The sequence below is a fragment of the Gobio gobio genome, assembly GCF_949357685.1.
Source record: "Gobio gobio genome assembly, chromosome: 13".
NCBI classification, from domain to species: domain Eukaryota; kingdom Metazoa; phylum Chordata; class Actinopteri; order Cypriniformes; family Gobionidae; genus Gobio; species Gobio gobio.
This window is the reverse complement of record NC_137106.1, coordinates 22,901,271-22,928,016: the sequence shown is the minus strand read 5'-3', so window position 1 is coordinate 22,928,016 and position 26,746 is coordinate 22,901,271. Positions and strand designations below refer to the sequence as shown.

The window sequence follows — 26,746 nt, the reverse complement described above, 5'->3', positions numbered from 1 at the left end:
TGTAATGACAAGGAGTTTAATTTTGGACTATCCCTTTAAGAACCACTGGGAAATATATATATATATATATATATATATATATATATATATATATATATATATATATATATATATATATATATATATATATATATATATATATATATATATATATATATATATATATATATATATATATATATATATATATATATATATATATAATCAATATAGTTTTCAATTTTTCCAATTGAACTATGGCTCCATTTGTTATTTTAAAAATATATATGTAATACAATTATCTCAGACGCAAGCAATTAAGATAAAAATTAGACCATAATTGTGATCCCATTTGACCAGAAGAGTTGCCATGCCAACAATCACACTGTTTTTCTGAGGCGCTATTGTGAATTGTGGAAGCAAAAAATAGGAGAACACTGATCATGACATTTAACTGAAAAACAAGTTAGCCAATATTGTAAATAATATATTTATAATTAATATTATGTATCTGGATGACATCTTTTCAAATTAACATTTATGTATGCATGTATCTGTATGTACGCATGAATGTTTGTTTTTAAATATGTCCCAGCCTGAGAAGGAGGGCTTCCCCATCTGTGCCCTGGTTCCTCCCATGGGTTTTTCTTCATAAATTTAAATATCATCGAGAGATTTCTCTTGCCAATGTGGAGTTGGCTTACTCACTAGGGGTTTAAGGCACTATTCTTTGTAAAGCTGCTTTTTTGAACAATAAGTATTGTGAAAAGATATACAAATAATTCAAACAAAGCTGTTCAGTTTGTAGTCCTAATTTATTCCTTTCAAATATTGAATAGATGGGTAATATGAATATTTGAAAAGCGCCACCACTAATGCCTGCTTTGATGAATGAGGTGTACTTAAGCAACCATAGCAACTTACGTTTTTATGTTTATTTATGTTGTAGAACAAACATATGAAGACTTCAGATGCAAAAGCCTCTAAGTCCGTCTGACGTTTTTCTTTAAAATAAGCATTTTTGTCAGGCTTCTATGTATAGGTTTCTACCTAAGTACCAGTACTTCTGAATGGCTGAGGCTGGGATTTAGTGGGTTTGAAGTGAAAGTATACGTATACTATATGGGATTCACTCAGTAACGTTATCTAATTTTTGACCGAAGTGGCTTTTAGAGGCTTTTGCATCTGAACTCTTCATATATACACTCAACACCCACTTTATTAGGTACACCTTGCTATTACTGGGTTGAAACCTTTTTGCCTTCAGAACTACCTTAATTATTATGGCATAGATCCAACAAGGTGCTGGAAACATTCCTCTGAGATTTTGGTCCATATTGACATGAGAGCATCACACAGTTGCTGCAGATTTGTCGGCTGCACACCCATGATTCGAATTTCCCGTTCCACCACATCCCAAAGATGCTCTATTGGTTTGAGTTCTGGTGACCATTTGAGGCCATTTGAGTATAGTGAACTCATTGTCATGTTCAAGAAACCAGCTTGAGATTATTTGAGCTTCCCCATTCTGATGCTCAGTTTTACCTCGATCATATGATTTGCTGATTATATATATATGTTAACGAGCAGTTGGACAGGTGTACCTAATAAAATGGCTGGTGAGTATACACCAATGAACAGTACGGGAGAACGGGGCACAACCTAACGCTTTTTGACTTTCTCATTTTGTGTAAATCCACTTGGGGTTCAGAGTATTTATTTTTTCCGACATTAATTTCACACGTCTAGTACAGTTATGTGTTTTTGTTTCATTAGTACAGTGTATACTTTTTTCTTGATTTACCCCGAAAAAATGAAAGTGAAATGTGACAACATGCCCCATAGGTGGGGTACATTGTAACATGTGAGGGGCACATTGAATGTTACCTGTTACATGTTAAAATGTTAACTGATATAATACAAAAAATATCAAAGACAAACTAAAATATTTTGTCAATAAAATACAATTATTAACTTTTTAAAATAAAAGAATGGCATTTTTTAATCATTAAAAATATATATATTTTTAATTTGACAACAAACACATTGCTAAAAATACAGCTATACAGCAGAGTTAAAAACATAATAATAATAATTAATAATTTCGGAATATTGACTCTCAGTCATTATTCACCCTTTTTCTCATGGTTTCTCAAAAGAATTAATAAAAGTGTAGAATATAATAGCGTAGTTTTAATAGGGGCTCATTGTAATGCAGTGTTACAACGCACCCCACCTGCACAACTGCGGCTTTTGTCTTCTGCTGGTTAGATCAGCATTAAAGAACTATCTTAACAGTTAAATAACAGATATACGATTAAAATAATATCTGATTTGTCTTATTTTAAATAAACACAAAAAACAGAGATGAAAAATAAACTTAAGTAAGAAATTTACTTTTTCTATGGTTAAACAAATGTTCAGTGATATCTTCCAAAGATTTTATAATTTTATAATTTTGGCGCAATTTTTTCTCTAAATAATGTTGATATGGCAACTAGTAAAAACACTAAGATTTGTCATCCTGGCATGTGTGGAAAGTTTTAAACCATGTGTGTTACAACTAACCCCGCACTCCCCTATATACAGTATACAGTGGTGGCCAAAATTATTAGCACACTTGGCATCTGGGATTTGTCTTATTGTGCCTGGATTTATTTTCCAAGAGGACAATGACCCGGAACATTCTTCTAACTATTGCCGGAACTACCTGCGATGGAAGGAATCTGCTGGAACATTGAAAATGATGGAGTGGCCCCCTCAAAGTCCGGACCTCAGCCCCCCTATCGAGCATTTGGGGCGAGTTGGAAAATAAACTAGCTCTATTGTACATTCAAAGGAAAGCCTTTGGCTTCAGTTGCAGCAGGCATGGGATACCATTAGTGTTGAAGTTCTCAGAGGAAATATATTGACACTATGCCAGAGAGATGTGCAGCTGTAATTGCTGCAAAAGGTGAACATACCAAATATTAAAGTTAAAAATGGATAAAAACAGTCCAACTCACTTCATCTGATATTTGATGGTCAGAGCAACCATCTGCATGTTTCATGAACATTATGAAATGAAATCATGTTTTGGAGGCAAAAAAAGTTCAAAACATCGCTTGCCCGCCTAGGCATGGACTCTACCTGGCACCAATACGTTAGCAGCAGATCCTTCAAGTCCTGTAGGTTGCGAGGTGGAGCCGCTATGGATCAAACTTGTTGGTCCAGCACATCCCACAGATGAGATCTGGGGAATTTGGAGGCCAGGGTAACACCTTGAACTCTTCATCATGTTCCTCCAACTATTCCTGAACAATGTGTACAGTGTGGCAGGATGAATTATGCTTCTGAAAGAGGCCATTGTCATCAGGGACCACCATTGTCATGAAGGGGTGTACCTGCTCTGCAACAATGTTTTGGTAAGCGACACGTGTTAGATTTATGAATGGTTGGACCCAGGGTTTCCCAGCAGAACATTGCTCAGTGCATCACACTCCCTTCATCGGCTTGTCATCGTCCCACAGTGAATCCTAGTGCCATCACTTCCCCAGGTAAACAGTGCACATGTACATGGCCATCCAGGCCCCACTTTATATTAGGTGGCCTTAACTACTATGTACTTACATCAAAAAATAAGTACAATGTACTTACTGTGTTCAAATTGTATTGCAAAACACCTTTGCTGATATTGAGGTGGGATATGGGTAGGGTTAGGGACAGGTGTGGTGGGATGGGTAAGTTTAAGGGTTGGGTTAGGTGTAAGGGAAGTGTCAACTGTGTAATTACAAATGTAACTACAGAAATTAATTACAGATGTAATTACATGCAGGTATTTTTTTAAATGTAAGTACAATGTAAAAACATGTATGTTCACAATAAGTGCATTGTATCAAATTATTAATTAAAATGTTAGTACATAGTAGTTAAGGCCACCTAATATAAAGTGGGTCCGCCATCCACACGATGTAAAAGAAAACATGGTTTCATCGGATCAGGTGACCTTCTTCCACTGCTGCAAGGTCCAGTTCCAATGCTTGCGTGCCTATAGGCACATTCAACAGTGGATAGGGGTCATCATAGGCACTCTGACCGCTCTGTGGCTTTGCAGCCCCATGTGTTGTGACACATTCCTCCCATAACCATCATTAAAATTTAGCGTGTAGACCTTATGTCTTTTGACTCGGACCAGACGAGATCGCCTTTGTTGCCCTCATGCATTGGGCGCCCAACACCCTGTTGCGAGGCTTGCTGTGATAGTCGGTGTTGCCTGTGTTACCGGTGTTCACCGCAGCACTGGCCCCACCATCGTTTTGATGGTAACAAAATAATTTAGTTCAGTTAGAAAAAAGACTCTACAATTATAAACTGAACGTGTCTGCTTAATGAAGCGTGAGCCGAGCGAGAGTCGCAGCATAAATAGCACCAGGAGTCAGATTTCATTCATCACGAGAGTGAGTAGATGAATGACAAGATGACAGCGAAGATTTGGTTTTAACGCTAAATGTAAAAGCACCTATTTAAGTGAATTTGTCATTATACTGATTTTTTGTTGTGTTTTTCATTAAGAATAATAGGATAATGAACCCACAATTCAAGCAACCCGCCCCCGAATTGCCGCTAATTCTATAACGAAAGAAAATTGCACTCGGCCGCACAGTCATTCATTCACGGCCGCACAGGTGCACGCATTTAAGGCCACACTATCATTCATGGTGCGTGTCCACTTGCGCGTTTTCAGTTCATGCCTATGGAAGCTTAACTTCCATAGGAATTCCTTGAAAACACTTGCTTTGCTCTGCACCGTTATGAATGCCAGAGCGGCTGTGCGCATTTTTACTTTCGGTTTAGAATTAGTGATTTAAAAGCCCCCGTCGGTGATACCGGTATTACTGGTAGGAACTGGTAGGAAAATTTCCTCACCACCCTACCTGTTGCCAGTTTGTGGTTTGCACCTCCTCGGGCCACTGTTGGTAAATTCTAACCACTGCTGACCGGAAGCAACCCACATGCCATTTCATAGAGACTCTGACCCAGGTGCCTTAACATAACAATTTGGCCCTTGTCAAAGGTTTTTATTCCTGCCCATTTTTCCTGCATCCAACATGTTGATTATGAGAACTGATTGTCTGCTTACCATCTAATTTACCCAGACCTTAATATGTGGCTCTATAAGGAGATGATTAACGATATTTGCTTCACCTGTGGCTGGTCATAATGTTTTGGCTCATCAGTGTACAATTAGAATGATTTCTGAAGGATCATGTGACACTGAAAACTGTTGTAATGGCTGCTGAAAATTCAGTTTTGCCATAAAAGGAATACATTCTATTTAACAATATATTAAAGTAGAAAACGTCACAATATTACTGTTTTAATATATTTTTGATCAAATAAATGATCAAATTGTGACGCCATTGTGACTTTTTTAAAAATCATAAATTATGTATAAACTAAATAATCCAAATATATTACATTTTGGAGTCACTATATTCTATACATATACTATACATTAACTATACTATACACTATACATATAAAAGAATGATGAGCTTACTGCAAGAGAATGAGTACAATGAGAACGAAGACCGCCATGATGATGAAGGGCATCCCAGGCAAAGTGGTCAGGGTCAGGGGGTACAGCCCGTTAAAGATCGTAGCAGCAATAAGGATGCAGGTCGCTTCCACTGAGGCAGAGAAGGAGAACATGGCACCTGAGGACATCCAAATTCAGGTCAATGAAGACATGAAACATACATGTAGAGAAATTCAGTTGAACCAGACTGGAGGGAAATACATTTTAGTGAATTCATGTTGAATTTTACATTATTAACACAGATTTCTTGGAATATTTTTCAATAAAATAAATTAAAAATAAGAAGCGTAAAACATCTTACAGGCAATTCTTGCACTTCAGTAATATTTCAGCCCCTCTAACTTATTCAAATATCAGCTCATCAAAATACTAATATAAGGAGAAAATCAATCATTTTAGAAACACAAATGGGAAATCACAAAACAAAAAAAACTTAGATAAACATGTCCATTTTAAAGTCAGCATGAAATGGAAGTTGTGATTACTTTTCTTGATATCGCTGTAAGAGGGAGGGGAAGTTATTCTAATTAAAGATTACAAGGACACATGATTTTTTTAAATAATAATAGATGTGCACGAATAAATCATTTATAACAAATACTGCACTATTCCATAAAAAAACAGGAATGCATTAAACTTCAATATGTTTTTTTGTTGTTGTTTTTCCAACTTTTGTCCAGCATAGAAAAATGTGAGAATGTGTGTATAGCCATTTGTACTTATGAATTTAGTTTAAGGGACACATATTATTTATACTAAAATTCAGACCAAACACTTGTTTTGTAATGTTTAGTATTGATACATTTGACAGAAGCTTTTATTCAAATCAACTTACCAACCTGGTCTCATTGTGAAAATGTACCTCTGGCAACGTTTTTGCAAACCACCAAAATACGTACCAATATGTACATATCTCTGCAGTTTCAAAGTGAAATGAACACTAGAGGCAGTAAAACAGCAAGCACTTTTTATCGTTTTTTTTTTTTCCATGTAAATGAATAAATTTTGGAGTTTGCGTCACTTAATCTGCTCCATATGCTCGGCTTTTTTTATATAATAAGTTTGCTCAGTAGCTCAGCCGGTACAGATTTGTACTTGTAATAATGAAAGCTCAGGTACGAATCCCGTGAAAGACAAGTCATGATAAAAGAGCTCAAAGATGAGTTCACAGAAGCTAACAAGACATGGTTACTATTGTATTTTTGTCACATTTGCTTTTGTTAACACTATCGGTTAGGTTTAGGGTTTAGTGTAGGTGTACGTTAAAAAAACAATGTCACAAAACGTCAGATTGACGCTCATCTGTTCCGGGAAAAAAACGAAGCTTTTGGCGGCACCCAGTGGACATATCACTTTGAAACTGCAGTGATATGTACATATTGGTACGTATTTTGGTGGTTTGCAAAAACGTTGCCAGAGGTACATTTTCGCAATGAGACCAGGCCAGAGGTACATTTTCGCAATGAGACCAGGCTGCAACTTACAGTATAGTGCATTCAAGTTGTACATTTTATCAACATGGGGTCCTTGGGAAATAGAAAATAATAAATAGCCTTAATGCATGAGGTGTGAAATGGTTTGTTGGATGTTTAAAGGGGCTATATGCGTTTTTCTGAAATTTAAACTCGCGACTGACACCTGTGGCCAAAAAACAGAACTGCTCTCATTTTCTGCTCGCTCTCGCAGCGGTGGTGACGTCACATCCGCAGACACCGCGGGAAAAGACGACCCGCCAGAAAATAGGAAAAATAGGATACAGGCTTATAGGTGCACCCACTGTGACAAGGTGTCAGTATGCTCATCAGGAGATGTTTGAGTCATAAATGGTAAAATAAAAAGGCTATTGTTACGTTTATTTTGGGGGAAAAGTTGCATATAGCCCCTTTAATGCATATAATAATGTAAAATAACTAATCAGTAAGCAATATCAAATTTAGGACTGAGAAAGTTATTATGTAATCAATAATTACTGAATGAGATTGGCATCATTAAGAACTATTACAAATTATAAAGAATTACTAATCAATTACTGATCACAACAATAACATTTCTAAGATGCGAGCAATTGTCAATTGGCCATAAAATTCATCACTAATAACTCAAGTGTTACCAGTCACTCTTCAACAACTATTAGTAGTGATCTGAGTTTAAAAAAAAATGTGATTAGTAATTAATAGTTAATAGTGAATAGTTATTAAGGAGGCAAATCTCATTCAGTAATTATTGATTACCTAATAAGGAACAATCTTTGATATTACTCACTGGTTAGTAAAGCTTGTTTCCATATGAATTAATAGTAGTTGCTGAAGTGTTAATGTACTCATTTATTATCATTAATGATGGACTATTATTCTAAAGTGTTACCAATATTATTTTAATATTAGGGGAGCCCAATAATTACCTCTACATTGAAAAAGTTTATTATTATCAATTTTTTTTGTATTAGTCAGCCGCAGTTACTAACTGATATCTCAACCGTTGTGGATAAAACCAGGCCTACTGATGCATTAACATGCCGTGGATGCATCTGAAATTCCTAACCCATGATTTTATCTGAATGAAAGAGTAATGGCCGCGGAAACTGAGGTCTGTGCAGTAGATTGTTGGCATGAATAATGGTTTGATCCACTTTGATAAAATATCTCCCTGAGCTACACTGAACTTTGTAACTGCTCTGACTAACTGGAGCAGAATGAGTCGCGGAGCATCGGGGCAGCCCATAAGTGCTTGGAATATGCGATACTTATTGATCTTTGCGTGAGCTAGAAGCCGTGTGAGTGCCGCTGAATGACTGGTAACTGCAATAGATTCAGTGACATGCAATCTAAGACACAAGCAGAGGAAATGCCTGTCAAAGTGGAAAGAGGCAACTTGCAAAGTGAAAACAATGCATTTATGGATGGCCATGGCCTGTCATCACTATGTCCTTTCACAGTTGTATCACTTTTGCATCGACAGGAACATAAATAAAAGTAATGGGAAGAAAGATGTTTGTGTCTACAAACTAAATGGATATTTCCTTTTGGTTTGGCTTTCAGCTGCACACTACGTGAGTGGAAACCAGCCGGGGTGGATATGAATATGAAAGTCTATTCAAGATGTTGTTTGTTGTTGCACTGTTCCTCTTGCATTGTTGTCCACTTAGCCGAGTTAGATAATTCTATGATTTTTTGAAAAAGCCGGCATTCAGTTTCCCAGTTAATTATGCATACTGCGATGCCTCTCATTAAGGGTTTGTGAAAGGACAATGGAGATTAAATCTTGGGCTTTTAGCTACGTTATCAGCCAGAAACAAATGTCAAAGAAAGTAAAGATTTAGAAGAAAAGCATGACTCAAATCTATTTGTCACAGTGAAGGTCAAAACACTTTCCTGAGGGTATTTCAGCTCATTTGTGGGCTTGTAGATCAAACAGAGAAGAAAGCAATGATGTCGTGTACACATTACGCAATGGATCATGCCCTCACAAAAACACAGTGATAGTATCAGATGATAATACCATGGTACTGAATGATAACTATATTCTTGGTGTTTCGTCTAAGATTCAAAACAATTCATTACCATGGTATCTATCCAGAAACCATGATTTTGCTGTGGTATAATAGTTTTAATAGTTCATATTTATTAAAATAACTTAGCATTTTTATCACCATAGTTTTACTACAGATACCATAGTTAAACTATACTGTAGCAAAACAATGGTTAATATGTGATCTTACTACAATTACCACTGGTTCTTTTCCAAAAGGACTTTTGAAAAAAAAAGTGCTGTATTCATATCCAAAAAACGTCTCGGTTACGTATGGTAACCCTCGTTCCCTGAAGGAGGGAACGGAGACGTAGGTCCCGTCGCCACAGTTCCTTCCATCACTGCCTGGCCGGTCTCTGGTTAGGCTCCTCAGTGAAAAACGTCAGTGCGATGTTACCATACGTAACCGAGACATTCCCTTTCAGTCGGTCACTACGACGTACGTCGGTAATAACCGACGAATTGGGATCCCTATGGAAAACGCCACAGTTACTACCACGTCCAGCGCGAAACGCATATTTGCGCAGAGCCCGGGGCCAGCTGTGTGCCAGTGCATCCGTGCCGAGGGTCCCCTCGGACAGGGAATAGAACAACTGGCAGTGGGTCGTGTCGTGGGCGGCAAACAGATCGATCTGTGCGGCCCCAAAGCGACTCCAAATCAGCTGGACCACCTGGGGGTGGAGTCGCCACTCTCCGGGAAGCACTGGCAACTGGACAGCTCGTCGGCCGCACGGTTGAGCAGGCCCGGAATGTGGATAGCACGAAGGGACCTCAGATGCTTCTGACTCCACAGGAGGAGATGGCGGGCGAGTTGGGACAAACGGCGGGAGCGTAGACCACCTTGTTTGTTGATGTACGCAACGGCCGTCGTGCTGTCCGTCCGGACCAGAACGTGCTTGTCTTTGAGCGACCCTTTGAAGCGGCTGAGAGCAAGACGAACTGCCAGCAACTCTAGGCAATTGATATGCCATTGCAGTTGGGGCCCCGTCCACAGACCCGATACTGCAAGCCCGTTGTACGTGGCACCCCAACCCGTGGGTGAGGCATCCGTGGAGACAACATGATGCCTGGACACTTGTTCTAGAGGCACTCCTGCCCGTAGAAACGAAGGGTCCGACCACGGGGTGAGGGTTTGGCGGCATCTCGGCGTCACTTGGACACAGAGGGACCCGCTGTGCCACGCCCATCTCGGGACTCGGTCGTGTAGCCAGTGCTGAAGCGGTCTCATATGGAGCAGCCCTAGCGGCGTTACTGCGACTGCTGCTGCCATATGCCCCAGGAGCCTCTGAAAATGTTTCAGTGGAACCGCTGTACTGCGTTTGAGCGTACTCAAGCAGCTCAGCACCGACTGGACGCGCTCCTCTGTGAGGCGCGCAGTCATGGCGACCGAGTCGATCTCCATCCCGAGAAAAGAGATCCTCTGTACGGGACAGAGTTTGCTCTTCTCCCAGTTGACCCGAAGACCCAACTGGCTGAGGTGCCGGAGCACCATGTCCCTGTGTTCGCACAACTGCTCCCACGACTGGGCAAGAATCAGCCAGTCGTCGAGATAGTTGAGGATGCGAACACCACGCTCTCTCATGGGAGCAATGGCCGTCTCCGCGACTTTCGTGAAGACACGGGGCGACAGGGACAACCCGAAGGGTAGGACTTTGTACTGGTATGCCCGTCCGTCGAAAGCAAAGCGTAGAAACGGTCTGTGTCGAGTGAGAATCGAGACATGAAAGTACGCGTCCTTCAGGTCGATCGCTGCAAACCAATCCTGGGGACGGATGCATCTGAAGATGCGTTTCTGGGTTAACATTCGGAACGGCATCCTGTGGAGGGAACGGTTCAAGTAACGCAGGTCCAGGATCGGTCGTAACCCGCCACCTTTCTTGGGTACAATGAAGTACGGGCTGTAGAACCCAGACTTCATATCGGCTGGAGGGACCGGCTCTATCGCGTCCTTCGCCAATAGGACAGCGATCTCCGCCTGAAGCACGGGGGCGCCCTCCTTCGGTATAGAAGTGAAGTGGACACCCCTGAACTTCGGGGGACGCCGGGCGAACTGAATCGCATAGCCGAGTCTGATGGTGCGGATGATCCAGCGAGACGGGCTGGGGAGCGCTAGCCAGGCCCCCAGAGACCGAGCAAGCGGGATCATCGGCACCACGGACGTACCCGGAGCGGGGCAGCGCAGCGGAACGCAGGGGCCCCAGGACGACATGGGAGTGGTCCGTGCAGGGGTCTGGGTCTGACACACGACCTGCATCCGCTGAGGGGACGGGCGAGCGTGGGGAGGCACATTGTGTGCGTCCGCACAACCGACGCCCCCTGTTGGCGAGGAGAGAGGTGTCTGAGGGGTACGAGGCATGGTAGCGTCGCATACCGCCAGACGCGCTCTCTTGGCACCCAGAGATGTTAGAAACTGCTCTTTTATTGAGAATTTGGGTGCCACTGGCACTGGGGCCAGTGGCGGAACAGAAAGAAAAATGGGGTTCCCCCGGCCCTCCACCGGGGGAAGGAGTGGTGCTGCAGCCATCTCCTGAAGAGCAGTTTCCTCCATCTCTGGGCGGCCCGTCTCAGGGTCTCTTCCGACGGCGCTTGCCACCTGGCTTGGCAGCGGCCTGAGCGGGCTGGACGTTCTTCCCGCGACCGGCTCCACGCCCACGGCCGGTGGAAGGCTGCTGCTGGGCTGGGGCGGGAGCGGGGGCGGCCGCAGGAGGACGTCCTCGGCGACGGGCAGGCGGAGGTGCTGCAGCCGGCGGCTGGGTGGAGGCAGCAGCGGGCCGCCGGTGCAGGATGTGTTTGATGGCCTCCGTCTGCTTCTGGGCGGCCGAGAATTGCTGGGCGAAATTCTCGACCGCGTCGCCGAACAACCCGGCCGACGATATGGGGGAGTCCAGGAACCGGTTCTTGTCAGTCTCCCTCATGTCGGCCAGGTTGAGCCAGAGATGCCGTTCCTGGACCACTAAGGTGGACATCGCCTGACCCACGGAACGGGCGGTAACTTTCGTCGCCCGGAGGGCGAGGTCCGTCGCCGCCCGGAGCTCCCGGAGGAGCTCTGGGTCAGACCTACCCTCGTGCATGTCCATGAGTGCTTGGGCTTGGTGCACCTGAAGCAACGCCATGGCATGCAAGGCAGACGCGGCCTGTCCGCAGGACCTGTAGGCCTTCGCAGTTAGACTGGACGAAAACCTACAGGCTTTGGACAGGAGACGAGGATCACCACGCCACTCGGAGGCGGTCGCCGGACGCAGCTGCATCGCGACGGCGCGTTCGACTGGCGGGATCCTCTCGTAACCCTTGGCCTGTCCACCGTCAAGGGTAGTGAGGAGGGAGGAGCCTCCAGGTCTGTTTCTGGCACTGAAGGGTGTCGTCCACGACCTGGAAAGCTCCTGGGACGCTGAGAACCAGCGCGACCCCCCCCCCAGGAACCAATCATCCAACCTAGAAGGTTCGGGACGTGGTGGAGGGTTCCACACAAGCCCGACCTTTTCGGCGGCCCGGGAAAGCATAGCCGTCAACTCAGGGTCCGACTCAGCCGTTGCCACTCTCCCAGAGGGAGGCAGTACAGCTGAATCCTCATCCTCTGAGGACTGGAACTCCCCCTCCGATGCTGCGATCAACATCTGCTCGTCCGCGGGCGCTCCGAAAGAGATGACTGGGCGCCCGTGGGCGGGACCAGCGATCTCTTCCGGTGGCGCCACCGGCAGCGGTGCTTGAGAGGGATCAGGGACCTGCGTAGGGACACTAGGCGGGTTTGTCCTGAACGTAATCCTCAGATCACCCCGGCCATCCGTCGAAGTAGGTCTATCCTGGTTAGGGATAGCTCTAGATCGAGGTATGGGGAGGGGGACTCCGCCTTCCCGGAGGTAGGTGAGTCTCGACCTAAGCACCGCAATAGTCATGTTCCCGCAGTGAGAACACGAGCTATTCACAAACGCTGCCTCAGCGTGCTGTAAGCCCAGGCACGTGATGCAGTGAGTGTGGCCGTCAGCGGGCGAGAGGGAACGACCGCATCCAGAAACGCACGGGTGGAATGACATCTTGAAAAAGACGCAGTGTCACACCCGTGTTGCTCTTTTTGTGAGGAAACGCTCTTTTAAGAGAGTGCTGAAGCACCCAGGGAAACCGCGGCAACACACAGGGAATAGTGCAGCCTGTGTTTGCACTCAATTTGGGAAACGCCCACCGAAACCAACAGGTTTGCTGTGATAACAGCAGTTGTTTCACTTGCAGCTTTGAGTTCGCGGTCCCGCTGGAAAGCGCTGTCACACCAACACACACGATTCCTCTTCTCTGTATTCTTGTAGAAGTTCTTCGCTGAATAATCAGGAAGCAGTCTGTAGACTTCAAACGCCGGTTAGGCTCCGAAGTGAATGACGTCAGTGCGATGCTCTCGCTTCCTGTTTATACCCGCGGCGCGGGGCGGAGCGCGAGATGCAAATCTCGCACGCCAATTGTTCATTGGCCTGTTCTTAAGTTCTCGAAGCTGATAGGGGCTCTCTGAAGTGATCCCAATTCGTCGGTTATTACCGACGTACGTCGTAGTGACCGACTGAAAGGGAACATATTGTTTGCTATGGTTTATTATGGTATATGGTCCCCCAAAAAAAAAATACCATAGCATTGTTTTTTTTTTTTTTTGTTTTTTTGCTTTTTCCATATTTTACTATGGTACATAAAACATAAAATATGTTTCTATAGTAAAAATGTAGTAACCATGTTTTTGGGCAGATTTATTGTAATTTTTATTAGAAAATGTTGACTGCCAATATAATAGTTAAAATAGAGTTACTGTAGAAAAGCAATGATAAAGTGTATATAAGGACCATCCAAAAATCATGAGTTTACCATGGTATTTGTACAAAATAATAATAATAATAATAATAATAATAATAATAATAATAATAATAATAATAATAATAATAATTTTACCACACTACCATGCACTGAAAAAAATGATTCGTTGAATTTAATAAAACATTTTATCGTAAGTGGTCGCAATCAATTTATTTTATCTCAATTTAAACAAAAACACATGCAATTCCCATAAAACCAATTCATTTTTTAAAATTAAAATAAAAAAAACCTAAATTTAAATTACTTAAACGAGCACAAACTAATTATGCTTAATTTAATCGGGCCATAATAATTTTTTTCAGTGTGTCCAAAAACATGTAGTGTTACCATTGTAACCTATTGATCATGATACCATAGCAAAATATAAAAGTAATATATTACAATGGTATTTTCCATTTTGTTAATATAGTAAAACTGTAATAATCATGTTTTTTGGGCAGATTCATTATCATTTATTACCTATCATTTGTAGTTTTATTGCAAATATCATAGTTAAACATACGGTTACATACTGTGTGGTTGTTGTGGTCTACAAACTACAAACACCATACACTCATTTTTTTCATTTGTTTTACCATGGTATTTCATTTACCACCCTACCATGTCAAAAAACAAACTAAAACATGACAGTACTGCCACTTTAAATACTAGTTTGTATTGTCTCTCTTTTTCTTTTTGACCTCTTTTAGCTTTCTCTCTATCTTAGCATGGTACTTCTGTTTAAACGTGAATTTGTAACACAGTACCTTGTTCATCAGGTCCCACGATGGCAGAAGACAAAGAACGAATCACTGCTTGGCTGATACCAGCTGGAGCACCGATTACAGCCACTGCAAAAACCACAGGACAAATACCATGCACTTTAGAAAACTGTTAAGATTAATAGTAAACAATACATAGGCTAATAATCGTAAATACATAGACCTGCATATAAAACATAGCTTACACAATGAAACATTATCTAAAGTTACACATAAAGCCACAATTAACTAATATGGTGAGACTAGAGGAATGCTAACCAGTTCTGAAGTGTAAGTGAATCTAAATGGAATATTCAATAATTCATGAGCTTAATCTATATGCATGGAATTCTGAGAGGTAATTGTGATTACAGAGCATGGGCTTTTCCTAATAGCTCAGAATGTAAAGTCACTCTCTCGTCTCGGCAGCCTGATCATGCATGATCAAGAAAAGCAGATCCTCAAGAGAACAAAAGATTTTCTGCATTTGCATTGATGCGTACATGGTGGGGTGTATCTGTGCACACGTCTGTGTGTGTGCAGATTCTGCACACACCACACATGCACTGTACTAGCAGAATAGAGGTTATGACTCCCGTGTGCAGCCGCTGTGCCCCTCATTATCACAGCCAACAGAAAAGACCAGCATGCAAATTCCACCCTCCCTGGCGCTGATTATTCATCAGAGCCGCCACTCATCTCCCTTTAAAGGCTTTTGTCCACCACATCGATTAGAATAACAATTTCCACAACCATTTATTTAATTAACAATATTAACGCCTATCCGGCTGTCTCTCCCTGAGAGTGGCCATCTACCACAATGTTATCATTACTTACCACTCTGAAAACTCTTCTTAGGAGGTGTAGCCACCCTGGAACAAGGCATGGAGTTCAGACAACAGTGAGGATGTGAACCATAAAAAGTCTGGTCAGGTAGACTTTTTTTTCCCTTTTTTTCTCAGAGCATATACCCATTTGACTGTCTTGTTAAAACAGTCAGCTCAAGTGAAGACTGTCAGGCCTTGAGTGGAAAATGTTTGCTTTGTGCATGTCGCATACTGACAAAAGAAATCGACATTGTTTTAGGGAAGAGAGATGTACTTTGATGCGCGCTGACAGATTTGAAATAGGGTCAGTTGTTCTGTTTATAACCATCTTGAAATTTCTGAGAATAAATACAGTGTAAAAATTATATCATATATCATGATAAATCACATACAGTATCAGTGCCATAACATCATTACCAAATCAATGACAAAAATATATATATTAAATATACATATTTTAAAATAGTTTGATTTGGTGGTCAAAGTTTTTATTATTATGTACACTACTGTTAAAAACTTTGGGGTCAGTAGATTTTTCTTTTTTTTTGAAAGAAGTCTCTTATGCTCACAGAGGCTGCTTTAAGTTGATCATAAACAAAGTAAAAACAGTAATATTGTGAAAACAAATGTTGTCTATTTTAATATAGTTTAAACTATAAATTATTCCTGTGATGGCAAAGTTGAATTTTCAGCATCAGTCTTCAGTGTCACATGATCCTTCAGAAATCATTCTAAGGTTATTTGCTGCTCAAGAAACATTTCTTATTATTATCAAAGTTGAACGCAGTTGCTTAATATTTTTCTGGAAAGCGTGATACTTTATTTTTTAGGAATTTATAATAAATAGAAAGTTAAAAAAAAACGCATTTATTTGAAATATATATGTATATGAAAATATCTGAATTAATTTTAATTTAAAAACCAACAACATGCTTATCATTGACATTTACATTTACATTTATGCATTTGGCAGACACTTTTATCCAAAGCGACTTACATTGCATTCAAGGTACACATTTTTTTCTTTTTTTTTTTGTCAGTTCTTGCTTTCCCTGGGAATCGAACCCATGACCTTGGCGTTGCTAGGGCCATTGCTCTATTGTTTGAGATACAGGAAAGCTGTGCATTGAAGATGTGTGTTCAGGTCATTGTATGTATGAATTGCATTTTTAATGTCTTTTTGAATTAATGAACTGGCCTGGACAAAATAAATGAGCGTCACGTCATTGACCCTACTGCAAAATTAACTTGACATAATGATTTTATGGATCGTTGTTCATGCACAATACATCATTTAAATGAGTCATATGAGTGATGGGAGCTTACCAAGGAAGACCATCCATGTGTTGTTTGAGAGGGCGAGTAGGACGTAAGAGGCGATTCTGAACACAGCACTGAGTTTTGCTAAAGTCATCTCCTTAATACACCTCATCAGCACAGGAAATAGACCCAGCAGACCAAAGCCCTGCCAGAGAGCATCACAGCAGGTTAGATCTGGCATCATTTGGTTGAAGCCCAAATTCATTTCACTTTAAAATCTATAATTATTTTATTTGTTTTAAATAATGCTAAAACATTGTTGAAAAATATCTAAAATATGTTACATACATCAAAACCTTAACAGCATAAACCAAAAACGTAATCCAGAGTGCACATCTTATAATCTTATATATATGCAAATATTTAGCACTCAAGCAAAATTCCTGAATATATGGATTTTGAATTTCGACTGTAAATTCCATGGCATATCAATGCAGGATTTTCACTTCTTTATAAAAATGTAATTGGCTCTTATAACTAAGGTTGGACTTTCATTCATCCATCCATCCAAAAATGCTATTGGCTAATTCAGCTGTTGTCACAATACGCAGCAGGAATACACACAAAGATGAGGATTCAGGTACACACAAATCTTTAATAACAGGTTTATCTAACAGAAGGCAGGCGGACAAACACCACGTAACGTTAATGAGACCGGACAAAGAAAACTGAAAACACTGGAACTTATATATAGACGATAATGGTGGTGACACTGCTGAACATGATGGCAAATCATATTAGTGACCATGACAACAAAGGAGTAGTGGGAAAACTGAACATAGGAAAACAGGATCTGATTAATGCAAACTAAAAGTCTGTGAAAGTGAAACTAAGACGACACAGACAGACTATGTTCGACAGCTGTAAGATGCAACTAGAGTCATCGGTCAGATTTACTGGGAAAAGGGAAAATTAACAATTAACAAAAAACGCAGATGGGAGTGGAAAGTTCTGCGCGTGTTCTACTGACAACAAATGAAAGAACAAAGTCACAGCCGGATCATTTCCATAATGGCCAACGCAATCTACCAAGAGCAGCACAAATTAGCATCTGGTTTAAGATGTGCTTTTTTTGGCCGATAAATAATGGAGCAAATAGCAGTAAATTGACTAGCGCAAACCTTAGTACCTTGCATGATTCATTTAAATACTCTCCTCCCTTAAATTTTGCGTCTGAACACGAAACTGCTACAAATGCATATGCAATAATGTCAGCCGCAAAAATAACCCTATCCACAGCTTTTCAGCTCTAATTTCTCACTGCATGTCTTCAGTAAATACTGACAGTAGTTTTTTTTAATGCCAAAAGAGGGTTTACAAGCTGTTAGTAAATCTGGCCCATAGAATGTTATGATTTTTCGCATAAAATTTTACACCGGTGGACCATCCCCTCAGAAAAATGTCCAGGTATACAGCATAAGCAATAGACCATTTGTGGGTTCTGATTTTTAAAGCGATAATTGTTCCATTAACATATGAGTAGTGCGAAACTCGCTGTTTCGAAGTTAGGGTAATATTTGTATTTGCCATAATGTTGCTATACATTGCTAAAGTGTTATGAGTTATTTGTAGCACATTTCTAGGTGGTTGCTATAGAGTATTCTCAATATTCGCTAGGTGGTCTAGAGAAATTTGTCTCAGGTCCCTCCTACAGTGCAAATCAATGGAATTTGTATCACCAACCATTTAGGTGGTACTATGATCTATGTATAATTCAAAATGGTTCAAACGATGCTGATGTTGAATAATGTAATATAACAGCTGCATAATATCTGAAATACAGAAGCACGGCGCTAGAATACATAAGCACTAGACATTTCTGGGGTTCAGCTTGTATAAAAACAAAGCCCACATAAATATTTAGATTCTCTCAGATGCGTCTAAACATAACCCGTGCATTAATTAACCTTCAGGGTTTGTGTCTGATGAAACAGTGTCAAAAACAGTCAGGCTGTTTCACTCAGAACGCCTGAAAGCACTTGAAAGCGAACTCACCTGCATCCACATTTGCGTGCGAACACGCGTGAGATGTGCGCGCGAGACGCAGCGTGACTCATTTGCCCTGCCTGCTCATGCAAACAGTTCTGATTTAATTACCCCGCCTGCCCGGCGAGGGCCCGGTGTCAACAGACTTTGCCACCGCCTCTGATTCACAGCAGAAAACATAATGGGAATGCATAAACATTCCACAGAAAAGGTCAACGCTCCGTGTTTTTACTTTCATCAACTCATTAGAGCCTGGAGTGTTTAATAATTCCTCACCAACTCCACACCACACTAATTACAAGTCAATTCCAGCCCTGCAGCCATTTTTAAAAACTGTGAGCGTGCAGCCATGTGCTCACCGCAGCCAGACCTGCCAAGATTTTGATGCCTCAGATCTTTAGAAGCACAAGATCAGCTCTGTGATGCCTTTGTATTAAAAAAGAGGTTTCTTTGTCTGTCCTTTCTCTGCTTTTTTTCCTCAATTGACTCTTTTAATTGCGGTTAATTAAAACTTTTTGCTTTCCGTATTGGATGGCGGCTCACTATCTGACATCCTCTACAGACAGAGTGTATAATAGGTTCTATCAGGATCGATGCCTTCAGCTTCCACACAAAAGGCAGCAAAGCGATTGGAACCCCAGTGGTGCATCCTGGTATAAATGGAGAGCCATCACCTCTCCAATCAGGAAGGGTGCTCCTTAACTGGCAGGCTTTGTTTAAGTGTCACTCTGAGACACAGCATCGACCAGCTCAGAAGAAGAGTTCCCCATGACAGGCGACAAAAACAAAGCAGCCTTCAACCTTTTTCCCATCACTACTGCAGTACAGACAGTCTCAAACTGCAGAACTATACAGCCAATGCCACAGTGAAGGAAAAGCACAATGTTTTTTTTGTTTTTTTTTGGAAAGGCTAATCAATAGTAAAACTCATAATTCACATAGTCTTACTTTGTTCCCAAAAATCAGAACATACTACAGTATTGTCTTGTTGTTTGTTCAATATACTTCATTTCACCGCGTCTGTGAGAAATGTAGCCTACACTACAGTTCAAAATGTTGGGGTCTAAGACTTTTTAATGCTTTTGAAAGATGTCTCTTATGCTCAGCAAGACTACATTAATTTGATTAAAAAAAAAACACACAAAACAGCAATACTGTGAAGTATTAATACCATTTAAAATATGTGTTTTCTATTTGAATATATTTTTTAATTGAATTTATTCCAGTGAATGCAAAGTTGAATTTTCAGCAGCCATTACTCCAGTCTTCAGAAATCATTCTAATATGCTGATTTGGTGCTGAAGAATCATTTCGTGTTATCAATGTAGAAAATAGTTGTGCTGCTTAATATTTTTATAGAAAGCATTATATATTTTGTTCATATGGAAGCTTGTTTCTGCCACGGAATAAAAAAAAAAAAAAGATAATTGTGAATTTTATCTCACAATTGCGAGTATTGAAGTTAGAAATGTGGGATAAAAACGCACAAATCTGACTTTATTTCTCGCAATTGCGAGTTTATATCTCACAATTCACTACTTTTTTTTCCCCGTAACACACACAACTCAAGAATTGTGAGTTTTTATCACACAATTCTGAGAAAAAAGTTGTGAGGATAAAAATTACCTTTTTAATGTTTTTTTATTCAATGGCGGAAACAAGCTGTCACGTTTTTGAGTTTGTTTTTTGATATCTTTCTCTGTTCTGTTAATGTTTTCATGTTAGTTTTTCAGTTTGTTAATTAGTTCAGTTTCTAGTTCTAGTTACGTAGATACAATTTCCCATGCTCCCGTTCCTTATTGGTTGTCTAGGTTTCTAATGGTTTGATTAAGTTGTCACAGGTGTTTCACTTATGTTTGATTGGTTTGCTCTTGTATTTAAGCCTGGCATTTCTTTTAATTCGCTGTTCTTGTCTGTACCATATTGGTTTTGTTCCTGAGTTGCTTCAGTGTTTTGTCAAGATTTGAGTGTTTTAGTTTAATAAAGGTAGCTACTGCATCTAGATCCTGTCAACTTTCCTTTGTGCTGCGACCGTGACACAATCTTCCATATATTCAGGATTCTTTAATGAATAGAAAGTTCAACAATTGTGGTGCATCCCAATTTGCATACTATCCGTCCTAAATAGTATTCGAAAATAGATTTAGTACATCCCAAAAAAATCATAGTATGCTGAAATTAGTATTCCAAAGATGCCCGGATGGTCTACTACAGGGATCTCCAAACTCGGTCCTGGAGGGCCGCTGTCCTGCAGTTTAACTCCAACCCCAAATAAACACACCCGAACCAGCTAATCAGTGTCTTACAAGGCCCTAGTTAGACACTGATTCGCTGGTTCAGGTGTGTTTAATTGGAACGCGGCCCTCCATGACCGAGTTTGGAGACCCCTGGTCTACTATATCTGGTCACACATATACAATTAGACAGATCCCACAATTAGAACTACAAACACAAGTAAAAAGTCGTAAAAACTACAGACATGGAGGATGTGCGAGCCCGGCGGTTACGTAGAGAGGTTTAGATGAAGTGGTTTGAGTGATTCATTATCAGTATCTAACCTGACGAAAAGATATTTATTCAATGTTATCCACACATTTCATCTGCAGCAGCATGTAAACTTTTTAATGATACGTTTGGCCAGGAGAGTCTCTACATGAAAGACGACTGGCAGATCAACGTGCTACAACATTTCTCTCCGAAATGGTAGGAAATGAAATTAGATTGAATGTGGAGGATTTTAACTGTGACAAGATGATTGACAGGGCAGTTTACGGTGACAGGATGCACATAACTAAGCACTGTCCATTAAAGATGACGGAGTAGTATGTCCCAAAGCTTGTCTACTCTTCTGCTACACACTATGGGGTAGTATAAGTAGGTGAATTGGGCCACATCAAGGGTAACATTTGGCTACTGGATCCTTTTAAGATGGGTGGGGACAGCATGTTTCTGCATCAAAGCAAATGATAAAGTAGCTGCGAGATAAAGATTAAAAAAAGAAATATAGTCACAATGTGAGATTATGATTATACAATTATAAAGGAGAGCAGTGAGTGCGAAGTGGAGCAGCGATATCAAGGTCCTGCCTACACTCCCGCCTAATCAACAACTTTTAACTTTTTTTAGTTATGGAAATGTAGAAATTAACGTTAAAGCTCAAATCTCCTCTCGAAATTCCTGAAAAATGTCCGTTGGTACCTCAGTGACTACTTCGCTTAGAGAAGCTGTCAATCATAATGTCACACCCCATTTGTATAGCATCAAATAAGTAACTAACTAAAACTAAACTTATTTAAAGAACAAAAACTTTAGGAACTAACAAAAAAACTGCTTAAAATGACAGAAACCATCTTTGGAAAAAATGTATTTGAATTGTAATTTGATTGTTTAGATTGTCTATGTCTCATTTCATTTCATAAAGGGGGCGGGGTTTATGACCTATACTGCATTAGTGATGGGCAGACAGAGGCTTTGTGAAACACTGAAACAGTTGAAGCCATTGAACCGTATTGTGTCGAAGCTTCGAAACAATTTGACACCCGTCTCCACGGCGACCCCTGCTGATCAGAACAGGCATCAAACTTGCATAAAAACACCTTTTACAAATCTATTTCAAATGTTTTATTGAAAGTAAAATATTTAAAATGCAATTAACTAATCATCTAATAAAAGGAAATATTAAGTGTCTACATGTTCTTTTATCAATTGTCAGGGCTTGTTTTGTTAGACACTATTAACTACTATTATTCCTTTTAATTATGCTAATGTCTAATTAAAATGTCTACAAATGTATAAAACCAATCAGAGATCAGGTAGAACCCACAGACACTTATTCAATGGTTCTCAGTGACTGCTCATGGTTCATGGGTTCACAGGGATCATCGCACCCCTTGCGGGGAACTATTGACATTTCGAAGTGTTTCAAAACAGTGATGACGTAACAAAACCTTGTTTACTGAAATCACATGACTTTGGCAGTTTGATACCTTTTTGATACACGCTCTGAACCAATTGATTTGAAACAGGAGATTCATAAAGCTTCGAAGCTTAATAAAGCAGTGTTTTAAAATTGCCTTCATACTGCCTCCAGCCACCTGGGGCGATCAAAATGCTTTGGCTTCTCTTTTCAGGACTCGTGTGGCACACTTGGAGCAAACCAACACCTAACGTGACACGCTGTGGTATTGCAAGATGCTCTAAAAGCTATAACAAAACATCTTTTATTTATTTTAAATGGTTATATTAATCGTGTTTGTTATATATCAGAAATTCATTTCCACTTTAAGACTTTATGATGTCAAATGGCAGATGGATCTTTATAGTCGCAGTCATAAAGACCGTTGTCCCATATTACTGAAGCTCGTATGGAGTGGAACTGCCGTGTCACGGAATGGACTGATGCTGATATTTGTCTTGTTGTCTGTTGTGGGTTATGTCATTCCCTTATCTTCACCCCATTGTTTCCTTTCTAACTAAATCCCATAAATAATATTAAAGAAAGGTGCACGTTTGGTTATCAAAGGGGTGTGTGTGTGCAAGGGCATAGTGCTCAGCTGGGTGTGCTAGCAGAGAAGAGAATCAAATGAGAAAGGAAAGATACACAGCTGTGTCCAGTCAATGGCCGTTCTGCAGGGCCATTGCTGTTTGAGCCTGAAATCGAAAGATTTAGTGGCATTTCAAGGGCATCCAATGAGCTCCACTCTGAGTTAGCTGAGAGACATGAGTCATCAGAGAAAGCATTACTGCATTAAGCAAGAGCACTTACCAACAAGAGCATCCTCACAGAGTTAAATACCCCAAACATGGCATTTGTGAACTCTCTGGGCTCGTACATCAAATACAACAGCAAGATCGACTGTTCCCCTGCAGAGACAAATGCACATAAAAGCACATTATTATTTATGTCCACCCTCTCTCCAAATCTTTATTGGCATGACTTTCAAAAATCAATGTTTTTAAAAGCAATACAGTGTGTATTTCAAATGAGATGATTGATCATTAATTATGAACCTATACAAATTAAAATTAAATGAGACAATATTAAAGATACTATTATGTAAGGCCACTAATAACTCATTTTAAGAATTCATGGAACTTGGTAGAGTCATCTACAGAAATCACCATGTCTCTCTCTCTCTCTCTCTCTCTCTCTCGCTCTCACTCACTCACTCCTCTCGCCTCAGGAGTGACAGAACTCAGATTGAGTGTTTTAAAACCTCCCTGCAGTGGCTCAGCAGTATTATCATCATAAACAGCCGACTCAACCACGAGGCAGATATTAGTTGCACTGATAATCCATTACACCCATCTCAAAGTTGGAACACATGTTGCCAACTTAAAAAAAGAAAAACTAACTTTTTTGACGTTTTAATAAAATGAATGTTTATGCTGTATTATTTCATCTCATATTTCATTTCAAACCTTGTTTAAAGGTTCTGAAAGGTCTGTATTGGTGAATGTACTGTATGAAATCAAGAAACAATGTGTCTGTGTGTCTGTGTCTGTGTACTTACTTGTAAGTATTTTAAACTACAGAAACCTTTACAATGTGGTTAATTTTCATGGGAAAATATATATATATTTATATGTGTTTGTTTCTTTTGATTTTGGGGTTCAATGTGATTTTGACATATCGTTGACAGGTTTCTTGAGATTAACCTGCATACTGCTGTGACTGCTGTGAATACATATGCTATATAAATATGTTTGTGTGTTTGTGTATGTGCGAGTTTGCACTGACCAACAGCCACCAGGTTATTTATGAAGGTGCAGAGAATGAGAAAGAGCAATTTCAGTCTCTCCTGCCCTGACCTCCTCTTGAACACTGCTTTGAAAGACATCTTGGCGTACTTTAGGATGAACAGCCGAGAATGGTCTCCCGGAGAACATTGCTCATCTGTATCCTCTTTATAGGCAGATATACATGTATTTTTTCCTGTTGAAGGGTCTCTCAGCCAAAGCACAATATAAAGTAATGCCAGGACGTGGCAGCCAATGTAGGCCCCGAACGCTGCTTCGAGCCCACATTCTTGCTCCAAAAATCCACCCAGCAAGAAGCCCACTGTTCCTCCAACGAAGATCATGGACTCGGCCACTGCCATACGTAAAGTGCGACTGGAGCTGGAGCCCATGGTCAAGTCGGCCAGGTAGCTGAAGGAGCTGAGGAAAATGGAGACATGGCCACCTGTCAGGCCTGTTAGGGCGGCAGCCATCAGGGTCCAGTAAACGCTGATGTTATCCAACAGGGCTACAGTCAAGAGTAATCCCCCACTCAGCAGGGACAACAGTGAAGGGAGCGCCATTACCGACCGACGGCCAGCGCGGTCAGACCAGGAGCCCAGCATTACAGCGGGGGGGATGGAGACCAGGCTGAGGGTGGCATTGAACAGAAGCAGGATGTAGGAGGCTGTAGTCTGAATCTTCTCATCCCCTTTGTGGTGCTCAGGTTTACTGCAGATAGTATCATTCTTGAGCAATTCTTGACACACCTGTACAAAAGACAAAAGTAATTCAAAATCATTCAAAATATGTTAAAACTATTAATATTTAAAGCACCACGGCATTGTCTATTAAACACAACAACAAAATCTAAATATCCCTGAGCTTTTTCCTAAAAAAGTTGTACGTCAACATAACCAACGTGACAACCTACTTGCACAGTGCCTTGTAACCATGGACACATTTGTGAGAGACGATTTATAAGATATTTACTTTGGTGCAGATCGTGAACCGTATCTATTTGAACTTGAATATACTCTAAAAAAAGGTTCTATATGGCACCAAAAATGGTTCTTGGCTCATAATCATAGGGGAACCTTTTTAAGTGCTATATACCAATTTTGGTGCTTCAGTGGTTCTTCAGCGGTTCTTCAGCGGTTCTTTGACTAAAGCCGTGTTTCCACCGCAGGAACTTTCCCCAGGAACGGAACTTTGGGGTGGTACTCGATGTGTTTCGACCACAGGAACCAGGGTCTAAATGAAGTTCTGGGTAAATATTTCCCCCTCCAAACGGCCCTGCTCCCTGGGTAGTACTTTTTCAAAGTTCGGGAACTTTCGGGGGTGGGACTTGGGCGCTGAACATGCTGATTGGTTGAACTCAAGCAGCATTTTATTTAAACCGGCATTTTTAAAAGTCTTTTGCGAGGTTCGTTCGTTCTGCGTTCAGTAAATATCAGTCTTGCTCTTTCTGTCTGATGGTGCGCGTTCGTCTCAGCCATCTCACCGTCAATGTCCTTTTTTTCTTTTCTATCTTTTTTTTTTTAGAGTGTACACTGAAGATTAGGTTGTCATCACGTTGGTTATGTTGACGGAAGTTAGCCTATTTTTTAGCCACCTCAAGAGCTATAACAGGCTTTTTTTTTTTAGTTGAAAGAATTGAAAGTCGGGTATAGCTTCTTAGGTCAGCTTTAAGGATTTCCTACTTCCCTGAGTTTTTATTCATTGTCAGTAATGATGCTCTAAGGCATTATGGGAATGATGCACAACCCGGGCAGTAACTCATCGCGTCGGGGGACGCCCACAGTTATTGTAAGAACAAGCCTCGGGGAATCTCACGAACCGCAACCTCACAAATATGATGATATCAAGGAGAAAATGGCAAGAATCGAGGCCATTAAGAGTGGCGTAGATGAGCACTTTGCAATAAATGATTGGACCCTCTTTAATCTTTGAACAGTTTTCACTGCGTGAAGTTGTGCTCATTCATATGATATATTCATCCACATTTTTCTGAGAGCTGTTATGTGTGGAGCTGCAGAGTTCATTGGAAGGGTAAGAGAATATAAAGGAGAGAGGAAAGGAAGGACACTTGCTCAGAAAAAAAAAGCAAAGTGACAAGAGCAGGAACTAAAAACAGCTGCATGTTTTGGAAAGCGTCACCCTTAAGCAAATGCATATATTCACTGCATTATTTATATTCATAGAAATGTCATCACAGTTCA

At 40.7% G+C, this 26,746-nt stretch overlaps 1 protein-coding gene across 1 annotated transcript in view; it reads right to left on the bottom strand.

Annotated features, from left to right (window-relative positions):
- The window catches only part of LOC307135809 (proton-coupled folate transporter), a 51,195-nt gene that overhangs the window by 21,596 nt on the left and 2,853 nt on the right, over positions 1-26,746 (bottom strand). The window contains exons 2-6 of the mRNA XM_079832488.1: positions 24,547-25,294; positions 23,572-23,669; positions 16,827-16,965; positions 14,680-14,763; positions 5,519-5,675 (exon numbers count right to left, since the gene is read on the bottom strand). Of these exons, the coding sequence (XP_079688614.1) occupies positions 5,519-5,675; positions 14,680-14,763; positions 16,827-16,965; positions 23,572-23,669; positions 24,547-25,294 (1,226 nt within the window). The remainder of the gene's footprint in view (positions 1-5,518; positions 5,676-14,679; positions 14,764-16,826; positions 16,966-23,571; positions 23,670-24,546; positions 25,295-26,746) is intronic.